Source organism: Lithobates pipiens, unplaced genomic scaffold (assembly GCF_037356315.1).
Source record: "Lithobates pipiens isolate NorthernLeopardFrog02 unplaced genomic scaffold, aLitPip1_a1.2 Scaffold_19, whole genome shotgun sequence".
Lineage (NCBI taxonomy): Eukaryota > Metazoa > Chordata > Amphibia > Anura > Ranidae > Lithobates > Lithobates pipiens.
This window is the reverse complement of record NW_027507764.1, coordinates 130,882,063-130,899,313: the sequence shown is the minus strand read 5'-3', so window position 1 is coordinate 130,899,313 and position 17,251 is coordinate 130,882,063. Positions and strand designations below refer to the sequence as shown.

Genomic DNA, 17,251 nt, shown 5'->3' with positions numbered 1-17,251 from the left:
TTTTTTATGCAGAATAAAATGTACTGGATTATATCTGGTGTGAACCAGCCCTTAGAGGGGGTATTCTTCCCATTGACCACGCAGCATAAAAGTGCTTGTGAATTGGCTGAAATGTGAGGCACCGTTCATCTTGACAAATGTCAACTGAACAATTTACTTTTTTTTGAAGGAACCGAGAGCAAAATTGTCAGGGAACCATCTACATTTAACCAGATACAGTCACTGGTTAGGTATTCTGACAGCCGCAGAAACAAGCTGTCAGAATACAATAGCCGGCAGGGGAGAGTCATCTATTCACACTGTTTAGTGTGGATGGAGGAATCTGTTAGATTTCTCTAAAAAGATTCAAGAAGTGTATGGGGCCAGCTTAAAAGGATAAGTTCAACTTAAAAAAAAAAAAAAAAAAAAAATTAAAAATGCACTTTTTCTGCAGGTATGAGCCTGGAAAGCATTGCACCAGCAATTAGCAGATCACTGATGCCATGCAGCTCTCCTGCAGGCTGTGAGTGTAAGGCTGGCCATACAGCCATTTAGTAGGAACTGGTCAGGACTCAAACCATTAATGGGTAGGCTGAATGTACCAAGTTGATCGATCGATCAATCAACTTGGGTACAATCAGCCTGCAGAATTAGCTTCCGATTTTTGCTAGCATCTGCTATAGCCGCAAGCAAAAATCACTTTCTTCTCCTGGCGGGGACAGCTTCCCCCTGCCGGGAGCAGACAATTGCTCGCCAGGAGGGATCCCCCCTGTCAGCAATCGTGCAAATAACTTTCAGCAGCACTGTAGTAGTTTATTAGGAACTACAAGCTGATATCCGCAAAGGATGTCAGCGCTTGTAGTTAATTCATTCACAGAACTCTGATAATGAATGATGCGGAAATGTGGGCAGAACTCTGATAATGAATGATGCGGAAATGTGGGCGGAGCCCCGTACACCCAGACCCCTTTCAAAAAGTGACAGCTTGTACAGGGAACTTCTCCCCATACTGCTGTCACAGGACAGAGGGGATCGGCAAGCGGCTGCAGCAGTGGGAACATGTTACATGTTCCACCCTAAAAAACGGCTAGAACATGCCACGTGTTCCCAAAGGTGAACTTATCCTTTAAAGCCCATCTCCAGGGAAAGGAAAAAGGTTCCCTTGTAGTAGGGCTGGCCTCAAACTGCAAGGGTTAAAGCATTTGTTAACCCCAAAAAAGCAACACAGATCTTGTTCCCTTAAAGCATGTTATACAGCACAGTGCTTGTGCTGTGTAATTTGCCCCCCCTGTATCACCCTTAATACCTGTCTGATCCTGCCAGTTTCTACCCTCCCCCTGTACGGCGACTCAGAAATATCAGGCATGCCAAGCTCTGACACCGGAGTCATACGCAGCCTGCTGTCTCCTGTGTCGCGCCCCCGCCCCCCCGCGCTCTCATAGGTAACATTAAAAGCCCCCATTCCCTACTGTGTCTGTGTTATATCATGAATATGCTTATCTGTACTGATAACGCAGCGTCTTCCTGCGATCATATGACTCCTCGGCGCTCTTTCTCTCTCTCTCTCCTCCCCAGCTGACAGATAGGAGCATTTTATAGAAGTGACTTAATTTAATTGCTTCTTCTGTCGAGGTGACCGGAAAAAGCAGTTTTACTTCCCCAATACTCGGGTTCCCCCAGCAGCTGGTGCTGCCCTGTATTCTGGTGGTGGGTGTTCCTCTGTGTCCACAGCAGGGTTATGGGCTCTGCATTGTAAAAAATTTGGGGTGCAATGGGACAACAAGATTTTGTTGGTACCGTCAAAGGGCATTGACAATTTGAATATGTTATTAAAACTAAGCAAAGAACTTTATTTCTTATATAGTTTAAAAAAGGCCAGAAGGCTAATAAGCCTGTGTGAAAATTGTTCAAAACATGACAACATGGGCGGCACAGTGGTGTAGTGGACAGCACTTTCACCTAGCAGTAAAAAGGTTTGCTGGTTCGAATCCCAACCACGACACTACCTGCCTGGAGTTTGCATGTTTACCTGTAGCTGTGTGGGTTTCCTCCCACACTCCAAAGACAAGCTGGTAGGTTAATTGGATCTGGTGTCTTGCCGAAAAAGGTCCCCCGGCGGATAAGGTTCCCCTGTACTGGGCAGGAGCTGCACTTGCGCAGTACGAACCACTACGGAGCCGTTGAAAGTCTCCGAAGATCACAAGCTCTACATGGTGCCTGCACACCGAGTCCAGGTTCAAGCCCCACCAGCCAAGTGGACAGAGTTAGAACAATAATATGCCGAGCGGAGTGAGGCCGTGCCTGAAGCACGGCGAGTGGCCCTATACAGTGTTGGAACGCAGGCGCCGTGTAGAGCTGACTCACTGTGTTCAACTTCGGCTATTTTCGGCGACTCCGTTGTGGTTCATATTGCACAAGCCTGCGCAGTACAGGGGGGACCTTTCTCGGCAGAACACCGGTCTAAATTGCCCCTAGTATGTATGAATGTAAGATAGTGACCTTAGATTGTAAGCTCCTTGAGGGCAGGGACAGATATAAATGTTCAATGTATATGTAAAGCGCTGCATAAATTGACAGCGCTATACAAAGTACCTGAAATAAGCAAATAAAACAAACAAAAAAAAAAAAAGTAAAAAACCCTTAGAAGCACTTCCTACATGAATATCAGCACCCCAAAATTTTCTATTTTGGGATGAGGGTACCCATATAACAAGTTCTATACACTGAGCAATTGTCTATATACTGGCTCTGCATTGTACTTGAAGAGGTCACAGAGTTGAAGAAAGTAAAACTGCTTTGTGCCCCCCTAGACATAAGTGAGCCCCACTGCAAGGGAGTTCAGCTTTTAAGGAGCATGTTCCCCACTTACCACCAAAGTAGGGTGGCACTACACTGATCACCTATGGAAGGGGGGGGGGGGGGGGTGGCACGGGTATCTATGCTCAGAAGTGGGAGCAAAATATCTGCATTAGACAGGGGTTGGGTGCAGATTCAGAAAAGTGGAAGTTGCATTCTTGTGTGGAACTCTGCTTTAAGGGCCAGGTTCAATGTATATGAATGCATAGAGTGCCGCAGTCACCTGCTAATAAAGATAATAATCTGGCCCTCTTTACATTAAAACAGCCCCGCATCTCTCAACCCCTTTACATCACACAATCGTCGTCGTCCATCATGTTATGCTTTAACCACTTGCTTACTGGGCACTTAAACACCCTTCCTGCCCAGACCAATTTTCAGCTTTTGGTGCTCTCACACTTTGAATGACAATTACTCAGTCATGCAACACTGTACCCAAATGAATTTTGTGTCCTTTTTTTCCCACAAATAGAGCTTTCTTTTGGTGGTATTTGATCACCTCTGGGGTTTTTATTTTTTGCGCTATAAATGAAAAAAGACCGAAAATTTTGAAAAAAAACACATATTTCTTTGTTTCTGTGATAAAATTTTGCAAATTATAATTTTTTTTTCATAAATTTTGGTCACAATTTATACTGCTACATATCTTTGGTAAAAATAACCCAAATTAGTGGATATTATTTGGTCTTTGTGAAAGTTAGAGAGTCTACAAGCTGTGGTGCGAATCGCACAAAATTGATCACATCTGATGTACTGGTGGCCTATCTCATTTCTTGTGACCCGAACAAGTCAGGAGAGTACAAATACCCCCCAAATGACCCCTTTTTTGAAAGTAGACATTCCAAGGTATTTACTAAGATGCATGGTGAGGTTTTTGATGTTGTCATCTTTTTCCCACAATTCTTTGCAAAATGAAGATTTTTTTTTTTTTTTTTTTTTTCTCACAAAATTTTTAATGTAATAGGTTATTTCTCTCACATGGCATGTGTATACCACAAATGACACCCCAAAATACGTTCTGCTACTCCTTCTGAGTATTACGATACCAAATGTGTGAGACTTTTACACAGCCTGGCCACATACAGAGGCCCAATATTGAAATAGCACCATCAGGCGTTCTAGGAGCATAAATTACACATTTCATTTCTCAACCACCTATTACAGTTTTGAAGGACCTGGAACACCAGGACAATGGAAATGCCCACAAAGTGACCCCATTTTGGAAAGCTAACACCCCAACGTATAATCTATGAGGCATATTGAGTCGTTTGAATGGTTCATTTTTTTCCAGAAGTTTTGGGAAAATGTGGAAAAAAAATGAAAACGCATTTTTTTTACGCAAAGTTGTCCATTTATAAGATATTTCCAACACATAGCATGTACACAGCAAAAATGACACCCCAAAATACATTCTACTACTCCTCCTGAGTATAACGATACCAAATGTGTGAGACTTTTACACAGCCTGGCCACATACAGAGGCCCAATATTGAAATAGCACCATTAGGCGTTCTAGGGGCATAAATTACACATCTCATTTCTCAACCACCTATTACATTTTTGAAGGCCCTGGAGCACCAGGACAATGGAAATGCCCACAAAGTGACCCCATTTTGGCAGATGACACTGACAGGAGACGCTGATGTGGCAGGTGACACTGACAGGTGACGCTGATTTGGCAGGTGACACTGACAGGTGACGCTGATGTGGCAGGTGACACTGACAGGTGACGCTGATTTGGCAGATGACACTGACAGGTGACGCTGATTTGGCAGATGACACTGACAGGTGACGCTGATGTGGCAGGTGACACTGACAGGTGACGCTGATTACAGGTGACACTGACGTGGCAGGTGGCACTGACAACACGTGGCACTGACAAATGGCACTGGAGGCAGATGGCACTGGAGGCAGATGGGGCTGACAGATGTCGCTGGCAGATGTCGCTGGCAGATGTCGCTGGCAGATGTCGCTGACAGATGTCGCTGACAGATGGCACTGGCAGATGGTGCTGGCTATTTGCTCTGGCAAATGGGGCTGGCAGATGGCAGTGCGGCTGGCAGATGGCGCTGGCAGGTGGCACTGGCGGCACTGGCACTGGCGCTGGTGGCACTGGCGGCACTGGCGCTGACGGTACTGGCGCTGACGGCACTGGGGCTGACGGCACTGGGGCTGACGGCACTTCGGCTGAAGGATGGCACTGGCGTTGGCAGGTGGCACTGGCAGGTGGCACTGGCACTGGCACTGGCAGGTGGCGCTGGCACTGGTAGGTGGCACTGGGGTGACGGCACTGGGGTGACGGCACTGGGGTGATGGCACTGGGGCTGACGGATGGCACTGGCAGGTGGCACTGGCGCTGGCAGGTGGCGCTGGCACTGGCGCTGGTAGGTGGCACTGGCGGCACTGGCACTGGCGGCACTGGCGCTGACGGCACTGGGGCTGACGGCACTGGGGCTGACGGCACTGGCGCTGACGGCACTGGGGCTGACGGATGGCACTGTCGCTGGCACTGTCGCTGACAGGTGGCGCTGGCAGGTGGCACTGGCGGCACTGGCACTGGGCTGACAGATGGCACTGGGCTGACAGATGGCACTGGGCTGACAAATGGCACTGGGTTGACAAATGGCACTGGGTTGACAAATGGCACTGGCACTGGGGCTCACAATTGGCACTGGGGCTGACAATTGGCACTGGGACTGACAATTGGCACTGGGACTGACAATTGGCACTGGGACTGACAATTTGCACTGGTACTCAATACGGATACAATGTTTCACTCACAGATCCTCTCTCTCCTCACACGCTGTCTCTGTGTGAGGAGAGAGAGACACGGCAATGGGAGATGATCTCATATGTTTACATTTGAGATCATCTCCTATTGGCAGCTTAGATCGCTCTGTGAACGGCCGCTTTGATTGGCCGTTCACGGCGATCTGTATTCGCCTGTCTCCGGGAGACACGGCGAGTGCAAAACTTCCGCGATGCGCGCCCCCGGCGGCGCGCATTGCGGAAGTAAACACCTGGCCGTCCAGGGACGGCCAGGCGAGGGAAGCCGCCCGCCCGAAGGCCGGCATTCGGCTATAGGGCGGGCAGGAAGCGGTTAAATTGCGCACACTCGTGGAATATCAACAAACTACAGTACTTAAAAATCTTCATAGGTGACAATTTAAAATTTTCTACAGGTTACCAGTTCAGAGTTATGGAGGAGGTCCTGTGCTAGAATTATTGCTCTCACTCCATTGTTCGCGGTGAAACCTCATGTGTGGTTTGAACACCGTTTACATTTGCGGTCACGACTTACCTATGTGTTCGCTTCCATACGCGAACACAGAGGGACGTGGCGATTTACTCCCCCCCTTTAAAAAAAAAAAAAAAAAAAAAAAAAAGTGTAATAGTGATAGTAATAGGCAGTGACAGGTACTCTTTATGGGGGGGGGGGGGATCTGGGGTCCCCTCCTTCGCACTTAAAAGCATTCATAATGCCAAGTTTGGAATGCGTTTTTTTTTTTTTTTTGGGCTCCCAAGTCTTACAAACCTACAAAAATGCAGAGAACAAACTGCAATTCTACTCAGCCACAGCTCACATCTCTCCTATCAAGTTCATTATTAGCCCTGGAGAGCAGCATCCAGTCCCGCTGCTCAGGGTCTCCACAGGCCATGCCATTCTCATCCCGCTATTAGGTACCTGGCATTTGTAAGCCAATTTGCCATTCTCAGATGTCTGCTTCTTTGTTAATGTACATTATCTTCCTACCTTCCTGCTGTCTTTCCAATTACTACCGCAAGGTACCGTCAGCCCAGATCAGGCACGAGCAACTCAGAGCCACAACACCCAAGCCTGTAAAGAGCTGCAGAGACCTACCAAGGGCTGCACTTACCCGACTGCAAACCATACGGGAGCTGAAAGCTGAAACTTTTTGTGATTTTGATAGTGTAGGGAAAGATTATTATTAAAATTGCTACAATTTTATTTTTTTTGTATCAGACACAACAGGTCAGGATTTTTTTTAGTTATTTTTTTTGTTTTGGATAGTGTATTGAAGGACTATCCCAATTTTTTTAACCACTTGACTTCCGGAAAATTTACCCCCCTTCATGACCAGGCCATTTTTTTGCTATACAACACTGCACGGTCATACAACGTAAATCAATCAATCAACTTGGGTACAATCAGTCTGCCCATACATGGACCTTGTTGAAGCAGCCTAGGTTCAAATCATCTATGGCCGTCTTTAGGCTAGGTTCACATTACTGCATGCTGGGAACACAAGCAAAAAAACTGCACACTTCTGACACGTCAACAAATGCGGTGTCATTTAGCAGACACGTGGCAGTGCCAATAATTGTTAATGGCATCAACATGTATCAGCAAACATGCCTATTTTTGGAAAAGATTCAGAGATTTTTTTTTTGCATTTCTTGTACATAGGGCAGGCCTTTGAAATGAATGGGCTTCCATACATGCGACACACAGGAATATGTGCTTGGCCACGCTTGTAGGTGTGAATCAAGCCTTCGCTGCACAAAAAAAAAAAAAAGGAGCTAGCTTCCGGCTGGTGTCAAGAGAGAGTCTATGAGGAGAGGAATACTACAACCTGTTTGAGGTGGTGATAAATAGACTAATGAGGAGAAATTCAGATGAACGAGAAGCAATTAAATATTCTTTTCAAGCAGAAAAATATTAACTTAGAATATTTAAACCACTTCTATACCGGGCCTATTCAGGCACTCCTCTCCTACATATGAAAAAAAAAAAAAAAAAAAATTATTACTCAGAACCAAACATTATATATATATATATATATATATACACACATACACATATACATATATATACACACACACACACACACACGGGGGTCGTTGCAACTTTTTATCTCACACGATATCTGCGCAATTTTTCAAACGCATTTTATTTTATATTTTTTTTTTTACGTTTCATGATAAAAAAACAAAAAAAAAAAAAAACAAACACAAAGCACACAGGAGCGTTAGCCCATTTTTTTTTTTTGTATAATGTGAAAGATGATGTTAAGGCAAGTAAATAAATACCAAACATGTGACACTTTAAAATTGAGTCATGAGTCATGGAATGACGCCAAACTTCGGTACTTAAAAATTTCCATAGGCAACACTTTCATTTATTTATTTTTTTAACAGGTTACATAGGAGTTCTAGAATTGTTGCTCGCGCTCTAGCGCACACGGCAATACCTCACTTGTGGTTTGAACAGCATTTACATTTGTGGGCGGGACTTGCGTGTGCGTTCGCTTCTGAGCGCGAGCTACCGGGGACAGGCGTGTTTTACCTTTTTTTTTTTTTTACACTTTTTTTAAATGTTTTATTTATTTATTTTTTATTGTTTTTAATCACTTTTATTCCTATAGGAATCGTTCGTGACAGGCCCTCTTTATGGAGAGATGCGGGATCAATAAGACCCCACATATCTTCTCCAGGGTGGAAAGCATCAAATCGGGGTAAAAACTAAAAAAAAAATCCACGATCTCATGCTTACCAGCCGCGGCTTTGTTTACATCCGTGACCCACACATGACGTCATAACGTCGCACCCGGGCCTCCAACAGGCATAGAGATGACTGGTGATCATCTGGTCAGTGGAAATCTCTATGGTCAGTAACTGGCGGCGGTCGATTGTTTCTCCAGGTCCCGGAAAAGCACCGGATGGTGGCGGGGGGAATTGTCCCCTCCCGTCGCTTGTAAAAACGCTGCTATGGTTGTTCTTATGGTGCAAAGAGTCGCCGGCTGAAAACAAGGATATCTGAATGATGCCTGTAGCTGCAGGCATCATTCAGATAGTCCCACTGAAAGTCAAAGAAGTCATATAAAGTCTTTGGGTGGGAAGTGGTTAAAAGGGGAAGTAGGGCCAAAGCTCTTTTGTGGGTCACAGGAGAACATCGGGATCCACCCAGATTTCTGTCCAAAAGATGGCTCAGCCATTGGGCGTGCCACTGAGAGCTAAAGCCAGCTGCTCCCTGCACAGCTCGGCACTCCAGTGAGTGCTGAAGAGGCAGAGCACCCTTATTTTTCTTAGTTAATTGCTTTTATCATTGTCACATTTTAGGTCAAATGGGGTACTGCTCCCCAGGAATGTCTGTTCTTTGCTGCCTCTCTACCATCTTGTCCGTGGGGTTCACCACCTCAGCTCCTGGTACTGATGATATATTTTTGCCCCAGTGGGTCACAGCCCATGGCACTGTCACCCACACTCACAGTTTATATGTAAGTTACCTATGGGGTGATTCATGGTTGTCACCCTAATTATCTATAGCAATCTGCCCCCCCCCCCTTCCTTGGCCAGTTATATTAATTTTACAATACGTTTATAGATACCGATTTGCACATCTGCTCCTGAAGTTTGGAGGTTATCCATGAAACGCGTCAAGCTATATAGATGCCTTCATTATAATTTTAAATTCAAGAGTAATATCTAACCAAATGTATATTATGTTGTTTTTCTTGGCCTATACCAGGCTGTCATGGACCTGAAATAATATGTGAACATAGATTTTAAAGTCTGGCGCTTCCCTTTTATTATGTTGTTAAATGTCATGTACCCACATGTTACTATGTGATTCATATGTAATAAAACCATATAGTCATGCAATTGGTTCATGCTATGTTACTATGTACATGGTATGACAATGTAAATCAGGTTATCTACTATCTTATACCAGCCATACATTCCCTGTTCATATTGTCCAATTCGGCCATTTGCTTCACATAAAGTCCCAAATTCTCTCTGCTAATTGCCAATAGGGATGGAGGCACTTGACATTCCATGTCTTGGCCTCATAAAATCCCAAATCTCTTTTTTACTTAACTTCTACAAAATTATGACCCAAATCATGCACTAAAGAGTGCTAAACACATTCAAAGAATATTCAAAGATTTCTTAAAGAGGTTGTAAAGCTTTGTTTTTTATTTTCTAAATAGGTTCCTTTAAGCTAGTGCATTGTTGGTTCACTTCCCTTTTCCTTCGATTTCCCTTCTAAAATGTTTTCTTTCTTTGTCTGAATTTCTCACTTCCTGTTTCTCCTCAGTAAACTTCACACCATCATCCGAGTGGTGTTTAGTCAGCCAGAGCAGCTTACTGAACAGCTTACTGAGGAGGAACAGGAAGTGAGAAATTCAGACAAAGAAAATAAATAAAAAAAATAAAAAACATAGAAGGCAAATCAAAGGAAAAGGTAAGTGAACCAGCAATGCACAGGCTTAAAAGGAACCCATTTAGAAAATAAAAAATGAACCTTTCAACCCCTTTAAGCTTAAGTGTAGTAATCCATAGAAACAAATTGGAACCCATCTTGCAAATGATAGGACTTCAGCAGAACGCATTCTAAACTATGTTTGACTAATTAAGGTTGCATTTAAGAATATGAATACTAAATCAAGTTGAAAGGATAGTGCATGTGTATAGGCAAAACTTTTTGTCACGTGAACAAGGGGACACCTGGTTTGGTGAAAGCTGACTAAGAAGGGAAGAAGAGATATACTTACAGTGCCTTGAAAAAAGTATTCACACCCTTTAACCACTTGCTTATTGGGCACTTAAACCCCCCTCCTGCCCAGACCAATTTTCAGCTTTCAGCGCTGCTGCAGTTTGAATGACAATTGCGTGGCCATATAACACTGTACCCAAATGAAATTTTTATCACTTTTTTTCCAACAAATAGAGCTTTCTTTTGGTGGCAATTGCAGCTGGGAGTTTTATTTTTTGCTAAACAAACAAAAAAAAGGCACAAAAAAAAAATCATGTTTAATTGTTTGTTATAAAATTTTGCAAACAGGTAATTTTTCTCCTTTATTGAAATGCGCGAATGAGGCGGCACTGGTGGGCACTGATAGGCACAGTTAAGGCAATACTGATGGGCAAAGATGGGCACAGATAAGAAGGCACTGATGGGTGGCACTGCTGGGCGCTGGTAGATGACACTGATGGGCACGGATATGTGGCACTGAGGTGCAGCACTGTTGCAGCAAATTGTGGGCACTATGGGCACTGATGGGTGGCACTTTTTCCTACACATAGGTGGCACTGGCAGGGGGCAGGTGGGCACTGATGAGCTGACTCCAGCTCGCTGTGATCGGGACTGAACTCCCTCGGCTGTGATCGGCTTTTTTTTTTTCCTCCTCGAAATAGCCGATTACCGGCTCTGTTGTGATCACATGATCAGCTGTCATTGGCTGACAGCTGATCACGTGGTAAGGGGTCGGTCTCAGACTCGCTGAACACAGAGCGTGTCACGCATGGGACAACGTCAATAGACGTAGTCCCGGCAAAGCAGGTCCGCGCTGTAGCCGTCATTCGGCTATAGCGCGGATCTCTAGTGGTTAAAAACGTTCCACATTTCGTCATGTTACAACCGAAAACGTAAATGTATTTTACTGGCATTTTATCTGACAGACCAAAAAAAACAAAAAAAAAAAACAGCCTTCAGAATGCAGAGTAAAAATAAGTGATGAAGAGCAATAAACGGTTTTAAATGATCATACAAATATATATTTGAAATAAAATCTTTATTTTTTGTGAATAACATGATGTGGGCAGATTTCTGCCAGTCACATACTGTGTCACGCCACTCCAGCCCGTATCTTAGACTAACAGGGAGGTGATGTCTCCATCAATCTACATGCAATGAGCTTCCCCCCATTGTGTTTAGCTGGTTAGTGGGCATGGAAGAGGGAGAGAGTGAGCTGTCATTTACCACCGTGTATACATCCACATGTGTGATTCCATAGTCACATGGGCTGCTCAGATGTTATAAAAGGAGGAAATGCTCGGCATAGAAACTCACTGAAAACTGGGCATGTGCAGAGTTGCCACCACAGCTGCAAAATCCTTCGCTGAATTGGGGACATGGACAGAAGGTGTAGATAGAGCGCAGCAGGATCAAACAGGTTTTTTGCAGACTATAGAAAACAAATCTCATGACTGAGTATGAACCGCCTGCAATACAACATTTATTGAGTTTATTTATGATATGGGTTTAAAGTGGTTGTAAACCCTTAAAACCAACTTTGGCCTACAGGTAAGCCTAGATTAAGGCTTACCTGTAGGTCCAAGAAATATCTCCTAAACCTACACGGTTTAGGACAGTGATGGCGAACCTTGGCACTCCAGATGTTTTGGAACTACATTTCCCATGATGCTCCACTACACTGCAGTGTAGTGGAGCATCATGGGAAATGTAGTTCCAAAACATCTGGGGTGCCAAGGTTCGCCATCACTGGTTTAGGAGATATTTGCCAAAAGACAGGCACTGCTGTCTACGGCGCATGCGCGCCACGGTCAACGTGATATGCCGCAAATGGCGGCTCACGTGCGCATGCGCGGGAGCGACGTCATTGCAGCGTCGCCGAATGACATCTCCGGAGCAGCAAGACCCACCGAGAAGATGGATGCGCCGGACTACAGGGGACAGGTGGCAGGTGACATTATGCTTTACCTTTGCAGGGAATGAAAGAGGAAGTAAACCCATCAGGGTTTACTTCCTCTTTAATGACACTTTAAATCCTTAAAGAGGAGAGAACGCGGAATTTTTTTCTGTTCCCTACAAAGTAAGGGCATAATGTGCCATTATGCATCGCATTCGACACTTATCTGCAAGCGAAGCCTGTGTGGTCTCCGCATCCCTCTTCGCCGGTCTTCCTTCTGGAGCCGTGGGCTCCAACTGTGTGACTGGCCGGAGCCTTGTGACGACGCGCCCGCACATTCACGTGGAAGGCGCGGTCACTTGCTTCAGAGCACAATCGCAGAGGACATCATCAGCGCAGTATACAATATCTCAAACGGCGCACGTTTAGGAAATATTTACAGTACCTATAGGCAAGCCTTATTCTAGACTTACCTATAGGTACAAAGCATACAGGGGAGTATACTTCCTCTTTAATAAAAACACTGAACCAAAAAAAAAAAAAAAAAAAAGAGAGGACTTGGATTCTAACCATTTGCTTCTCTAGCCAAAAAATAAATAAAATGCACACACTTTAATGCCCAACAGAAAGCAACATACAGCCTAAAGTGAGTCATGTTCATAGAAGTAGTGAATTCTGAAGAAAACAATACAGACTGAGGACTGGTGAAGTGGGGATGAGAACATTTGGGTCTGGAGGATGAAATGACTTGAGACAAAAGGACGCATACTCTCAAGACCCCTTTCACACTGGCGGTTTTCAGTCACTTTAGCGTTAGAAATAGCCTCTGCAAAGTGCCTGAAAAGCGCCTCCAGTGTCTTTTCACACTGGGCCGGTGCACTTGTGGGACGCTCCCGAAAAGTCCTGCATGCAGCACCTTTGAGGCGGGTTGGTAGTGCCGTATTTAGCATTCCCAAAACACCCTGCCTATTGGAATGAATAGGCAGCGATTTCAAATCTCCTTAAAAGTGCTTTGAAAGTTTTTTTGGGTTAAAAGCACCCAGCTAGCGCCCGAAAAGCAGCGCAAAAGCACAACTAAAACGAGTGGCACTTTAGTGTGAAATCAGCCTTACACATCAGCCATTAAATGATTTCAGGTGTACAATTTTATTATAAAGAAACTAATCTCGAGGGAATATTCTACTGTTCTCCTGCGTTGTCCCATGTTTCATACCCTTCACAATGCCCACATAGCTGGGACCTGTCATCTTAGTAATATGCTACTTCCAAGATACACATCCAGTCATTCACCATCAAAACTCCTCATCCTCATGATGCCATCATCTGCTTTCAAGGTTATTAAAATGTCCTCACCTGTGCCCTTTTCAGTAGGTTTCCCTCCTATAACTACTGTGTGCCCCTTTCTGCTGTCAGTCGTCATCTGTCCTAACAGAAATGATCATCCCCTCTGTGCCCCCCCCCCCCCCCCAAAACTTTCTCTTGCAGTCTTCATTCATCTTTTAGTACAATCTGGGTGAGTGTAACTCTAGTTGGACACTGTAATGCATGTCACATGCCCAGTCTGCCCTACATTTCCTTTGAATCGGAGTTGGTATTCTTTGTACCCATCCCTTCATAATGTACTCTTTCACCGGCAGCCCCAATCCTGATGGGATCTTCCCATTTTATATGGTTTGTCCCCTGTACCTCCAGCCTCATACTGGTGGACGGATTGTGCTCTAGATTGCCATTTCTGTGTCCCAACGTCTGGTCTAGATCCCTTCACTCCTGCCACCTTTGTCATCAATCTTCTTGTCTTACTCCTTGTATCTGTAATGTAGTCAACTGACCCAAGACTCCACACTACTGTCACTTGTCCTCTACCGTCTATCCTCTTATTTCTGTGTCATCCATCACTCCAAATCTCTACAGCTGTCACTTGTATTCAGTCCAATGCCATCTATCTCCCATCATCTCTGTGGCTCTAGTGTTGTCATTACCTGTACAGCTGTCACTTGTTATTTCTATTGTGGTTTATTCTCTTATATCCGTGTCCCTACAGCTGTGTCACCCAACACTCCACCTCCATACAACTATTACCTGCCTGATTTACTGCGGTCTATCCTCTTACTTCTGTGTGTGGCATCCCGTCTGTCACCTATCCCTCCAACTCTGTACAGTTGTCAACTGTCACCCTTCTGACCCACTGCTGTCTATCCTCTTACCTCTGTGACTCTAATGCACCCAACACCCATACACCCCCCCCCCCCCCCCCACAGCTGTCACCTAATTATCTTTCTACCGCAGTCTATCCTATAACTTCTGTGTCCCTAATGCTGCTGTCACCTATCACTCCCCCCCCCCCCCGGGTGTTACCTGTCTGCTCCACTGCTATCTACCTACCGATCACTTCCACCACATATACTGCCACTTGTCATATGTCTGGCCTGGTTACCCTCATACTTCTGTGTCTACTGCGGCTGTCATCTATACTCAGTCCTGTATAGGTGTCACCTGTCTACTCCATTGTTGTCTATTCTCCTAGTTGTGTGTGTGTGGCATCCTATTGTCACCCATCTGCCCTCACCTACCCTACAGCTCTATCTAGCAGTCACCTGTCTTGTCCATTGGTGTCGACCCTCTTAGATCCTGGGAAAGGGGGGGGGGGTGCCGTCACCTGTGCCCTGACAGTATACAGAGCCGTCAATTGTCACCAGTCCACTACTGTCTATACTCTTACTTCTGGGTCTGTTGTCATCTAATCTATTCCCCCAGCACTATAAGTGTTACCCGTCTAGGGCTCTGCTTTCTATCCTGTTATGTCTGTGTGCGGCGTGCTGCTGCCACCTATTTCTCCTCACCTATCTTGTCCACTTCTGGCTATCCTCTTACTTCTGTGTCTCTAAAGCTGCTGTCACCTTTCCACCGACACCACCCCCCCCCCCCCCCTCCCAGGATCTGTACAACTGTCATTTGTCATCTGCCCCGTCCACTGCTGTCTATGCTCACCTCTGTGTCTCTACACTGCCGTCACCTGTCTGATCAACTTATCATAGTTGCCTCTCCTTATCTATGTGTTCTAATTCTGTTGTCTCTGCTCAGTACTGTGTCCCTATATTTCTGTCATCTATACCCCTAATGCTGTAACAGCTGTCACCTGTCCTGTCCACCCACTTACCTCTGTGTCCCTATACTGCTGTCACTTATCCCTCCACTCCTCTACACCTGCATCCTGCCCTGTCTGCTGACATCTCCTCCTCTGTATGTCTGGCCCTACAGTCCTGTGCTCCACTCCATATTCTCTCCTATGCACTGTGCGCCCCTCCATACTGTCCCCTATACACTGAGCACCCCTTCCTCTCCCCTCCATACACTGTGCTCATCTCCCCTCCATACACACAGCCCTGCTCTCCTCTCCCCTCCCCTCCATATACACACAGCCCTGCTCTCCTCTCCATAGTGCTCCTCACCCCTCTACATACACACAGTGGTGCTCTCCTCTCCCCTCCATATACACACAGTGGTGCTCTCCTCTCCATAGTGCTCCTCTCCCCTCCATATACACATAGTGGTGCCCTCCTCTCCATAGTGCTCCTCTCCCCTCCATATACACATAGTGGTGCCCTCCTCTCCATAGTGCTCCTCTCCCCTCCATATACACATAGTGGTGCCCTCCTCTCCATAGTGCTCCTCTCCCCTCCATATACACATAGTGGTGCCCTCCTCTCCATAGTGCTCCTCTCCCCTCCATATACACATAGTGGTGCCCTCCTCTCCATAGTGCTCCTCTCCCCTCCATATACACATAGTGGTGCTCTCCTCTCCCCTCCATACACTGTGCTCTTCTCAGTCACACCTCCAGGGTATAGAGATCACAGTCCTGCACGCCTCTCCATAGTGCTCTCCTCTCCTCAGTCACACCTCCGGGGTATAGAGATCACAGTCCTGCACTCCTCTCCATAGTGCTCTCCTCTCCTCTCCTCAGTCACACCTCCGGGGTATAGAGATCACAGTCCTGCTCTCCTCTCCCCTCCATAGTGCTCATCTCAGTCACACCTCCGGGTTATAGAGATCACAGCCCTGCCCTACTCTCCTCTCCTCTCCTCTCCTCTCCTCTCCCCTCCCCTCCCCTCCATAGTGCTCATCTCAGTCACACCTGCGGGGTATAGAGATCACAGTCCTGCTCTCCTCTCCATAGTGCTCTCCTTTCCATAGTGCTCCTCTCAGTCACACCTCCGGGGGGTATAGAGATCACAGTCCTGCTCCCCTTGCCCAGTCCCCTCACCTTTGGGATCATGGTTGTCTCCGGCCAGTGTAATGTCCTAGCAGCGCAGCATTATAATCCTAGGAAGAGGGCTATCCTCAGCACGGATGTCAGCCCGGCCCCGTATCCCCTCGGCCTCCGGTAGCTCCACAGTCTGACCCACCCCTACCCTCCGACCGCCTCCGGAAGAGCGGCCATGTTGTTTCGGGGTGACAACAAACCATGGGCCATAGGAAGAACTGGAGATTAGTAAGCAGGCGTGGCTAACGTGGCTCCACCAACCAGTGAGCTTTCCGGGCATACCCTGTCAAGCATGGCGCTTAGTGACTTCAACAAGCTCCGCCTACCAGTGATAATCCAGGCGGAGAGACTCTGCACTGTCCATAAATAAAACACACAAGTGACGGCTGACCCCGCCTCTATTGGGGACTCTGGCTGGTGATGTCACGCGGAGGGGGCGTGTTCTGCTGAGGGTAGCTTGTCCGTCGCCATAGAGCTGAGTAGGAGTGGACAGTGGTGGACGGCTCTGCTCTCCATGGAGACATACATGTCACATGGAATGCGGCTGATGTGAAAATAAAAGCAGAGCGACTGATTTGTGAGGCAAAGACTTCATAGAGTCGAGCTCAGCTAGTTTTATCCTTTTATTTAACCACTTATCTACCTAACAAAAAAGACTGAAACTTTTGAAAAAAACAAAAACTATTTTCATAGTTTATTATAAAATTTTGCAAACAGGTGTAGCGGGTGACATTTGGGACCAAACGTCACGCACTTT

At 46.1% G+C, this 17,251-nt stretch overlaps 1 protein-coding gene across 4 annotated transcripts in view; it reads right to left on the bottom strand.

The window, feature by feature from the left end:
• Nucleotides 1–16,714, bottom strand: part of SNX13 (sorting nexin 13) — a 223,398-nt gene extending 206,684 nt beyond the window's left edge. For 2 of the 4 annotated variants that reach the window (XM_077491268.1, XM_077491270.1), the window contains exon 1: nt 16,495–16,713. Coding sequence is in view for 1 of the 4 variants with exons in the window: in XM_077491270.1 (XP_077347396.1) it covers nt 16,495–16,506 (12 nt within the window). In the remaining 3 variants the exon portion in view is untranslated. Of the gene's footprint in view, nt 1–16,494 lie in introns of all 4 variants that reach the window. The other 2 variants (XM_077491271.1, XM_077491269.1) reach the window with 2 other exon arrangements.
• Between the last annotated feature and the right edge of the window lie 537 nt (nt 16,715–17,251).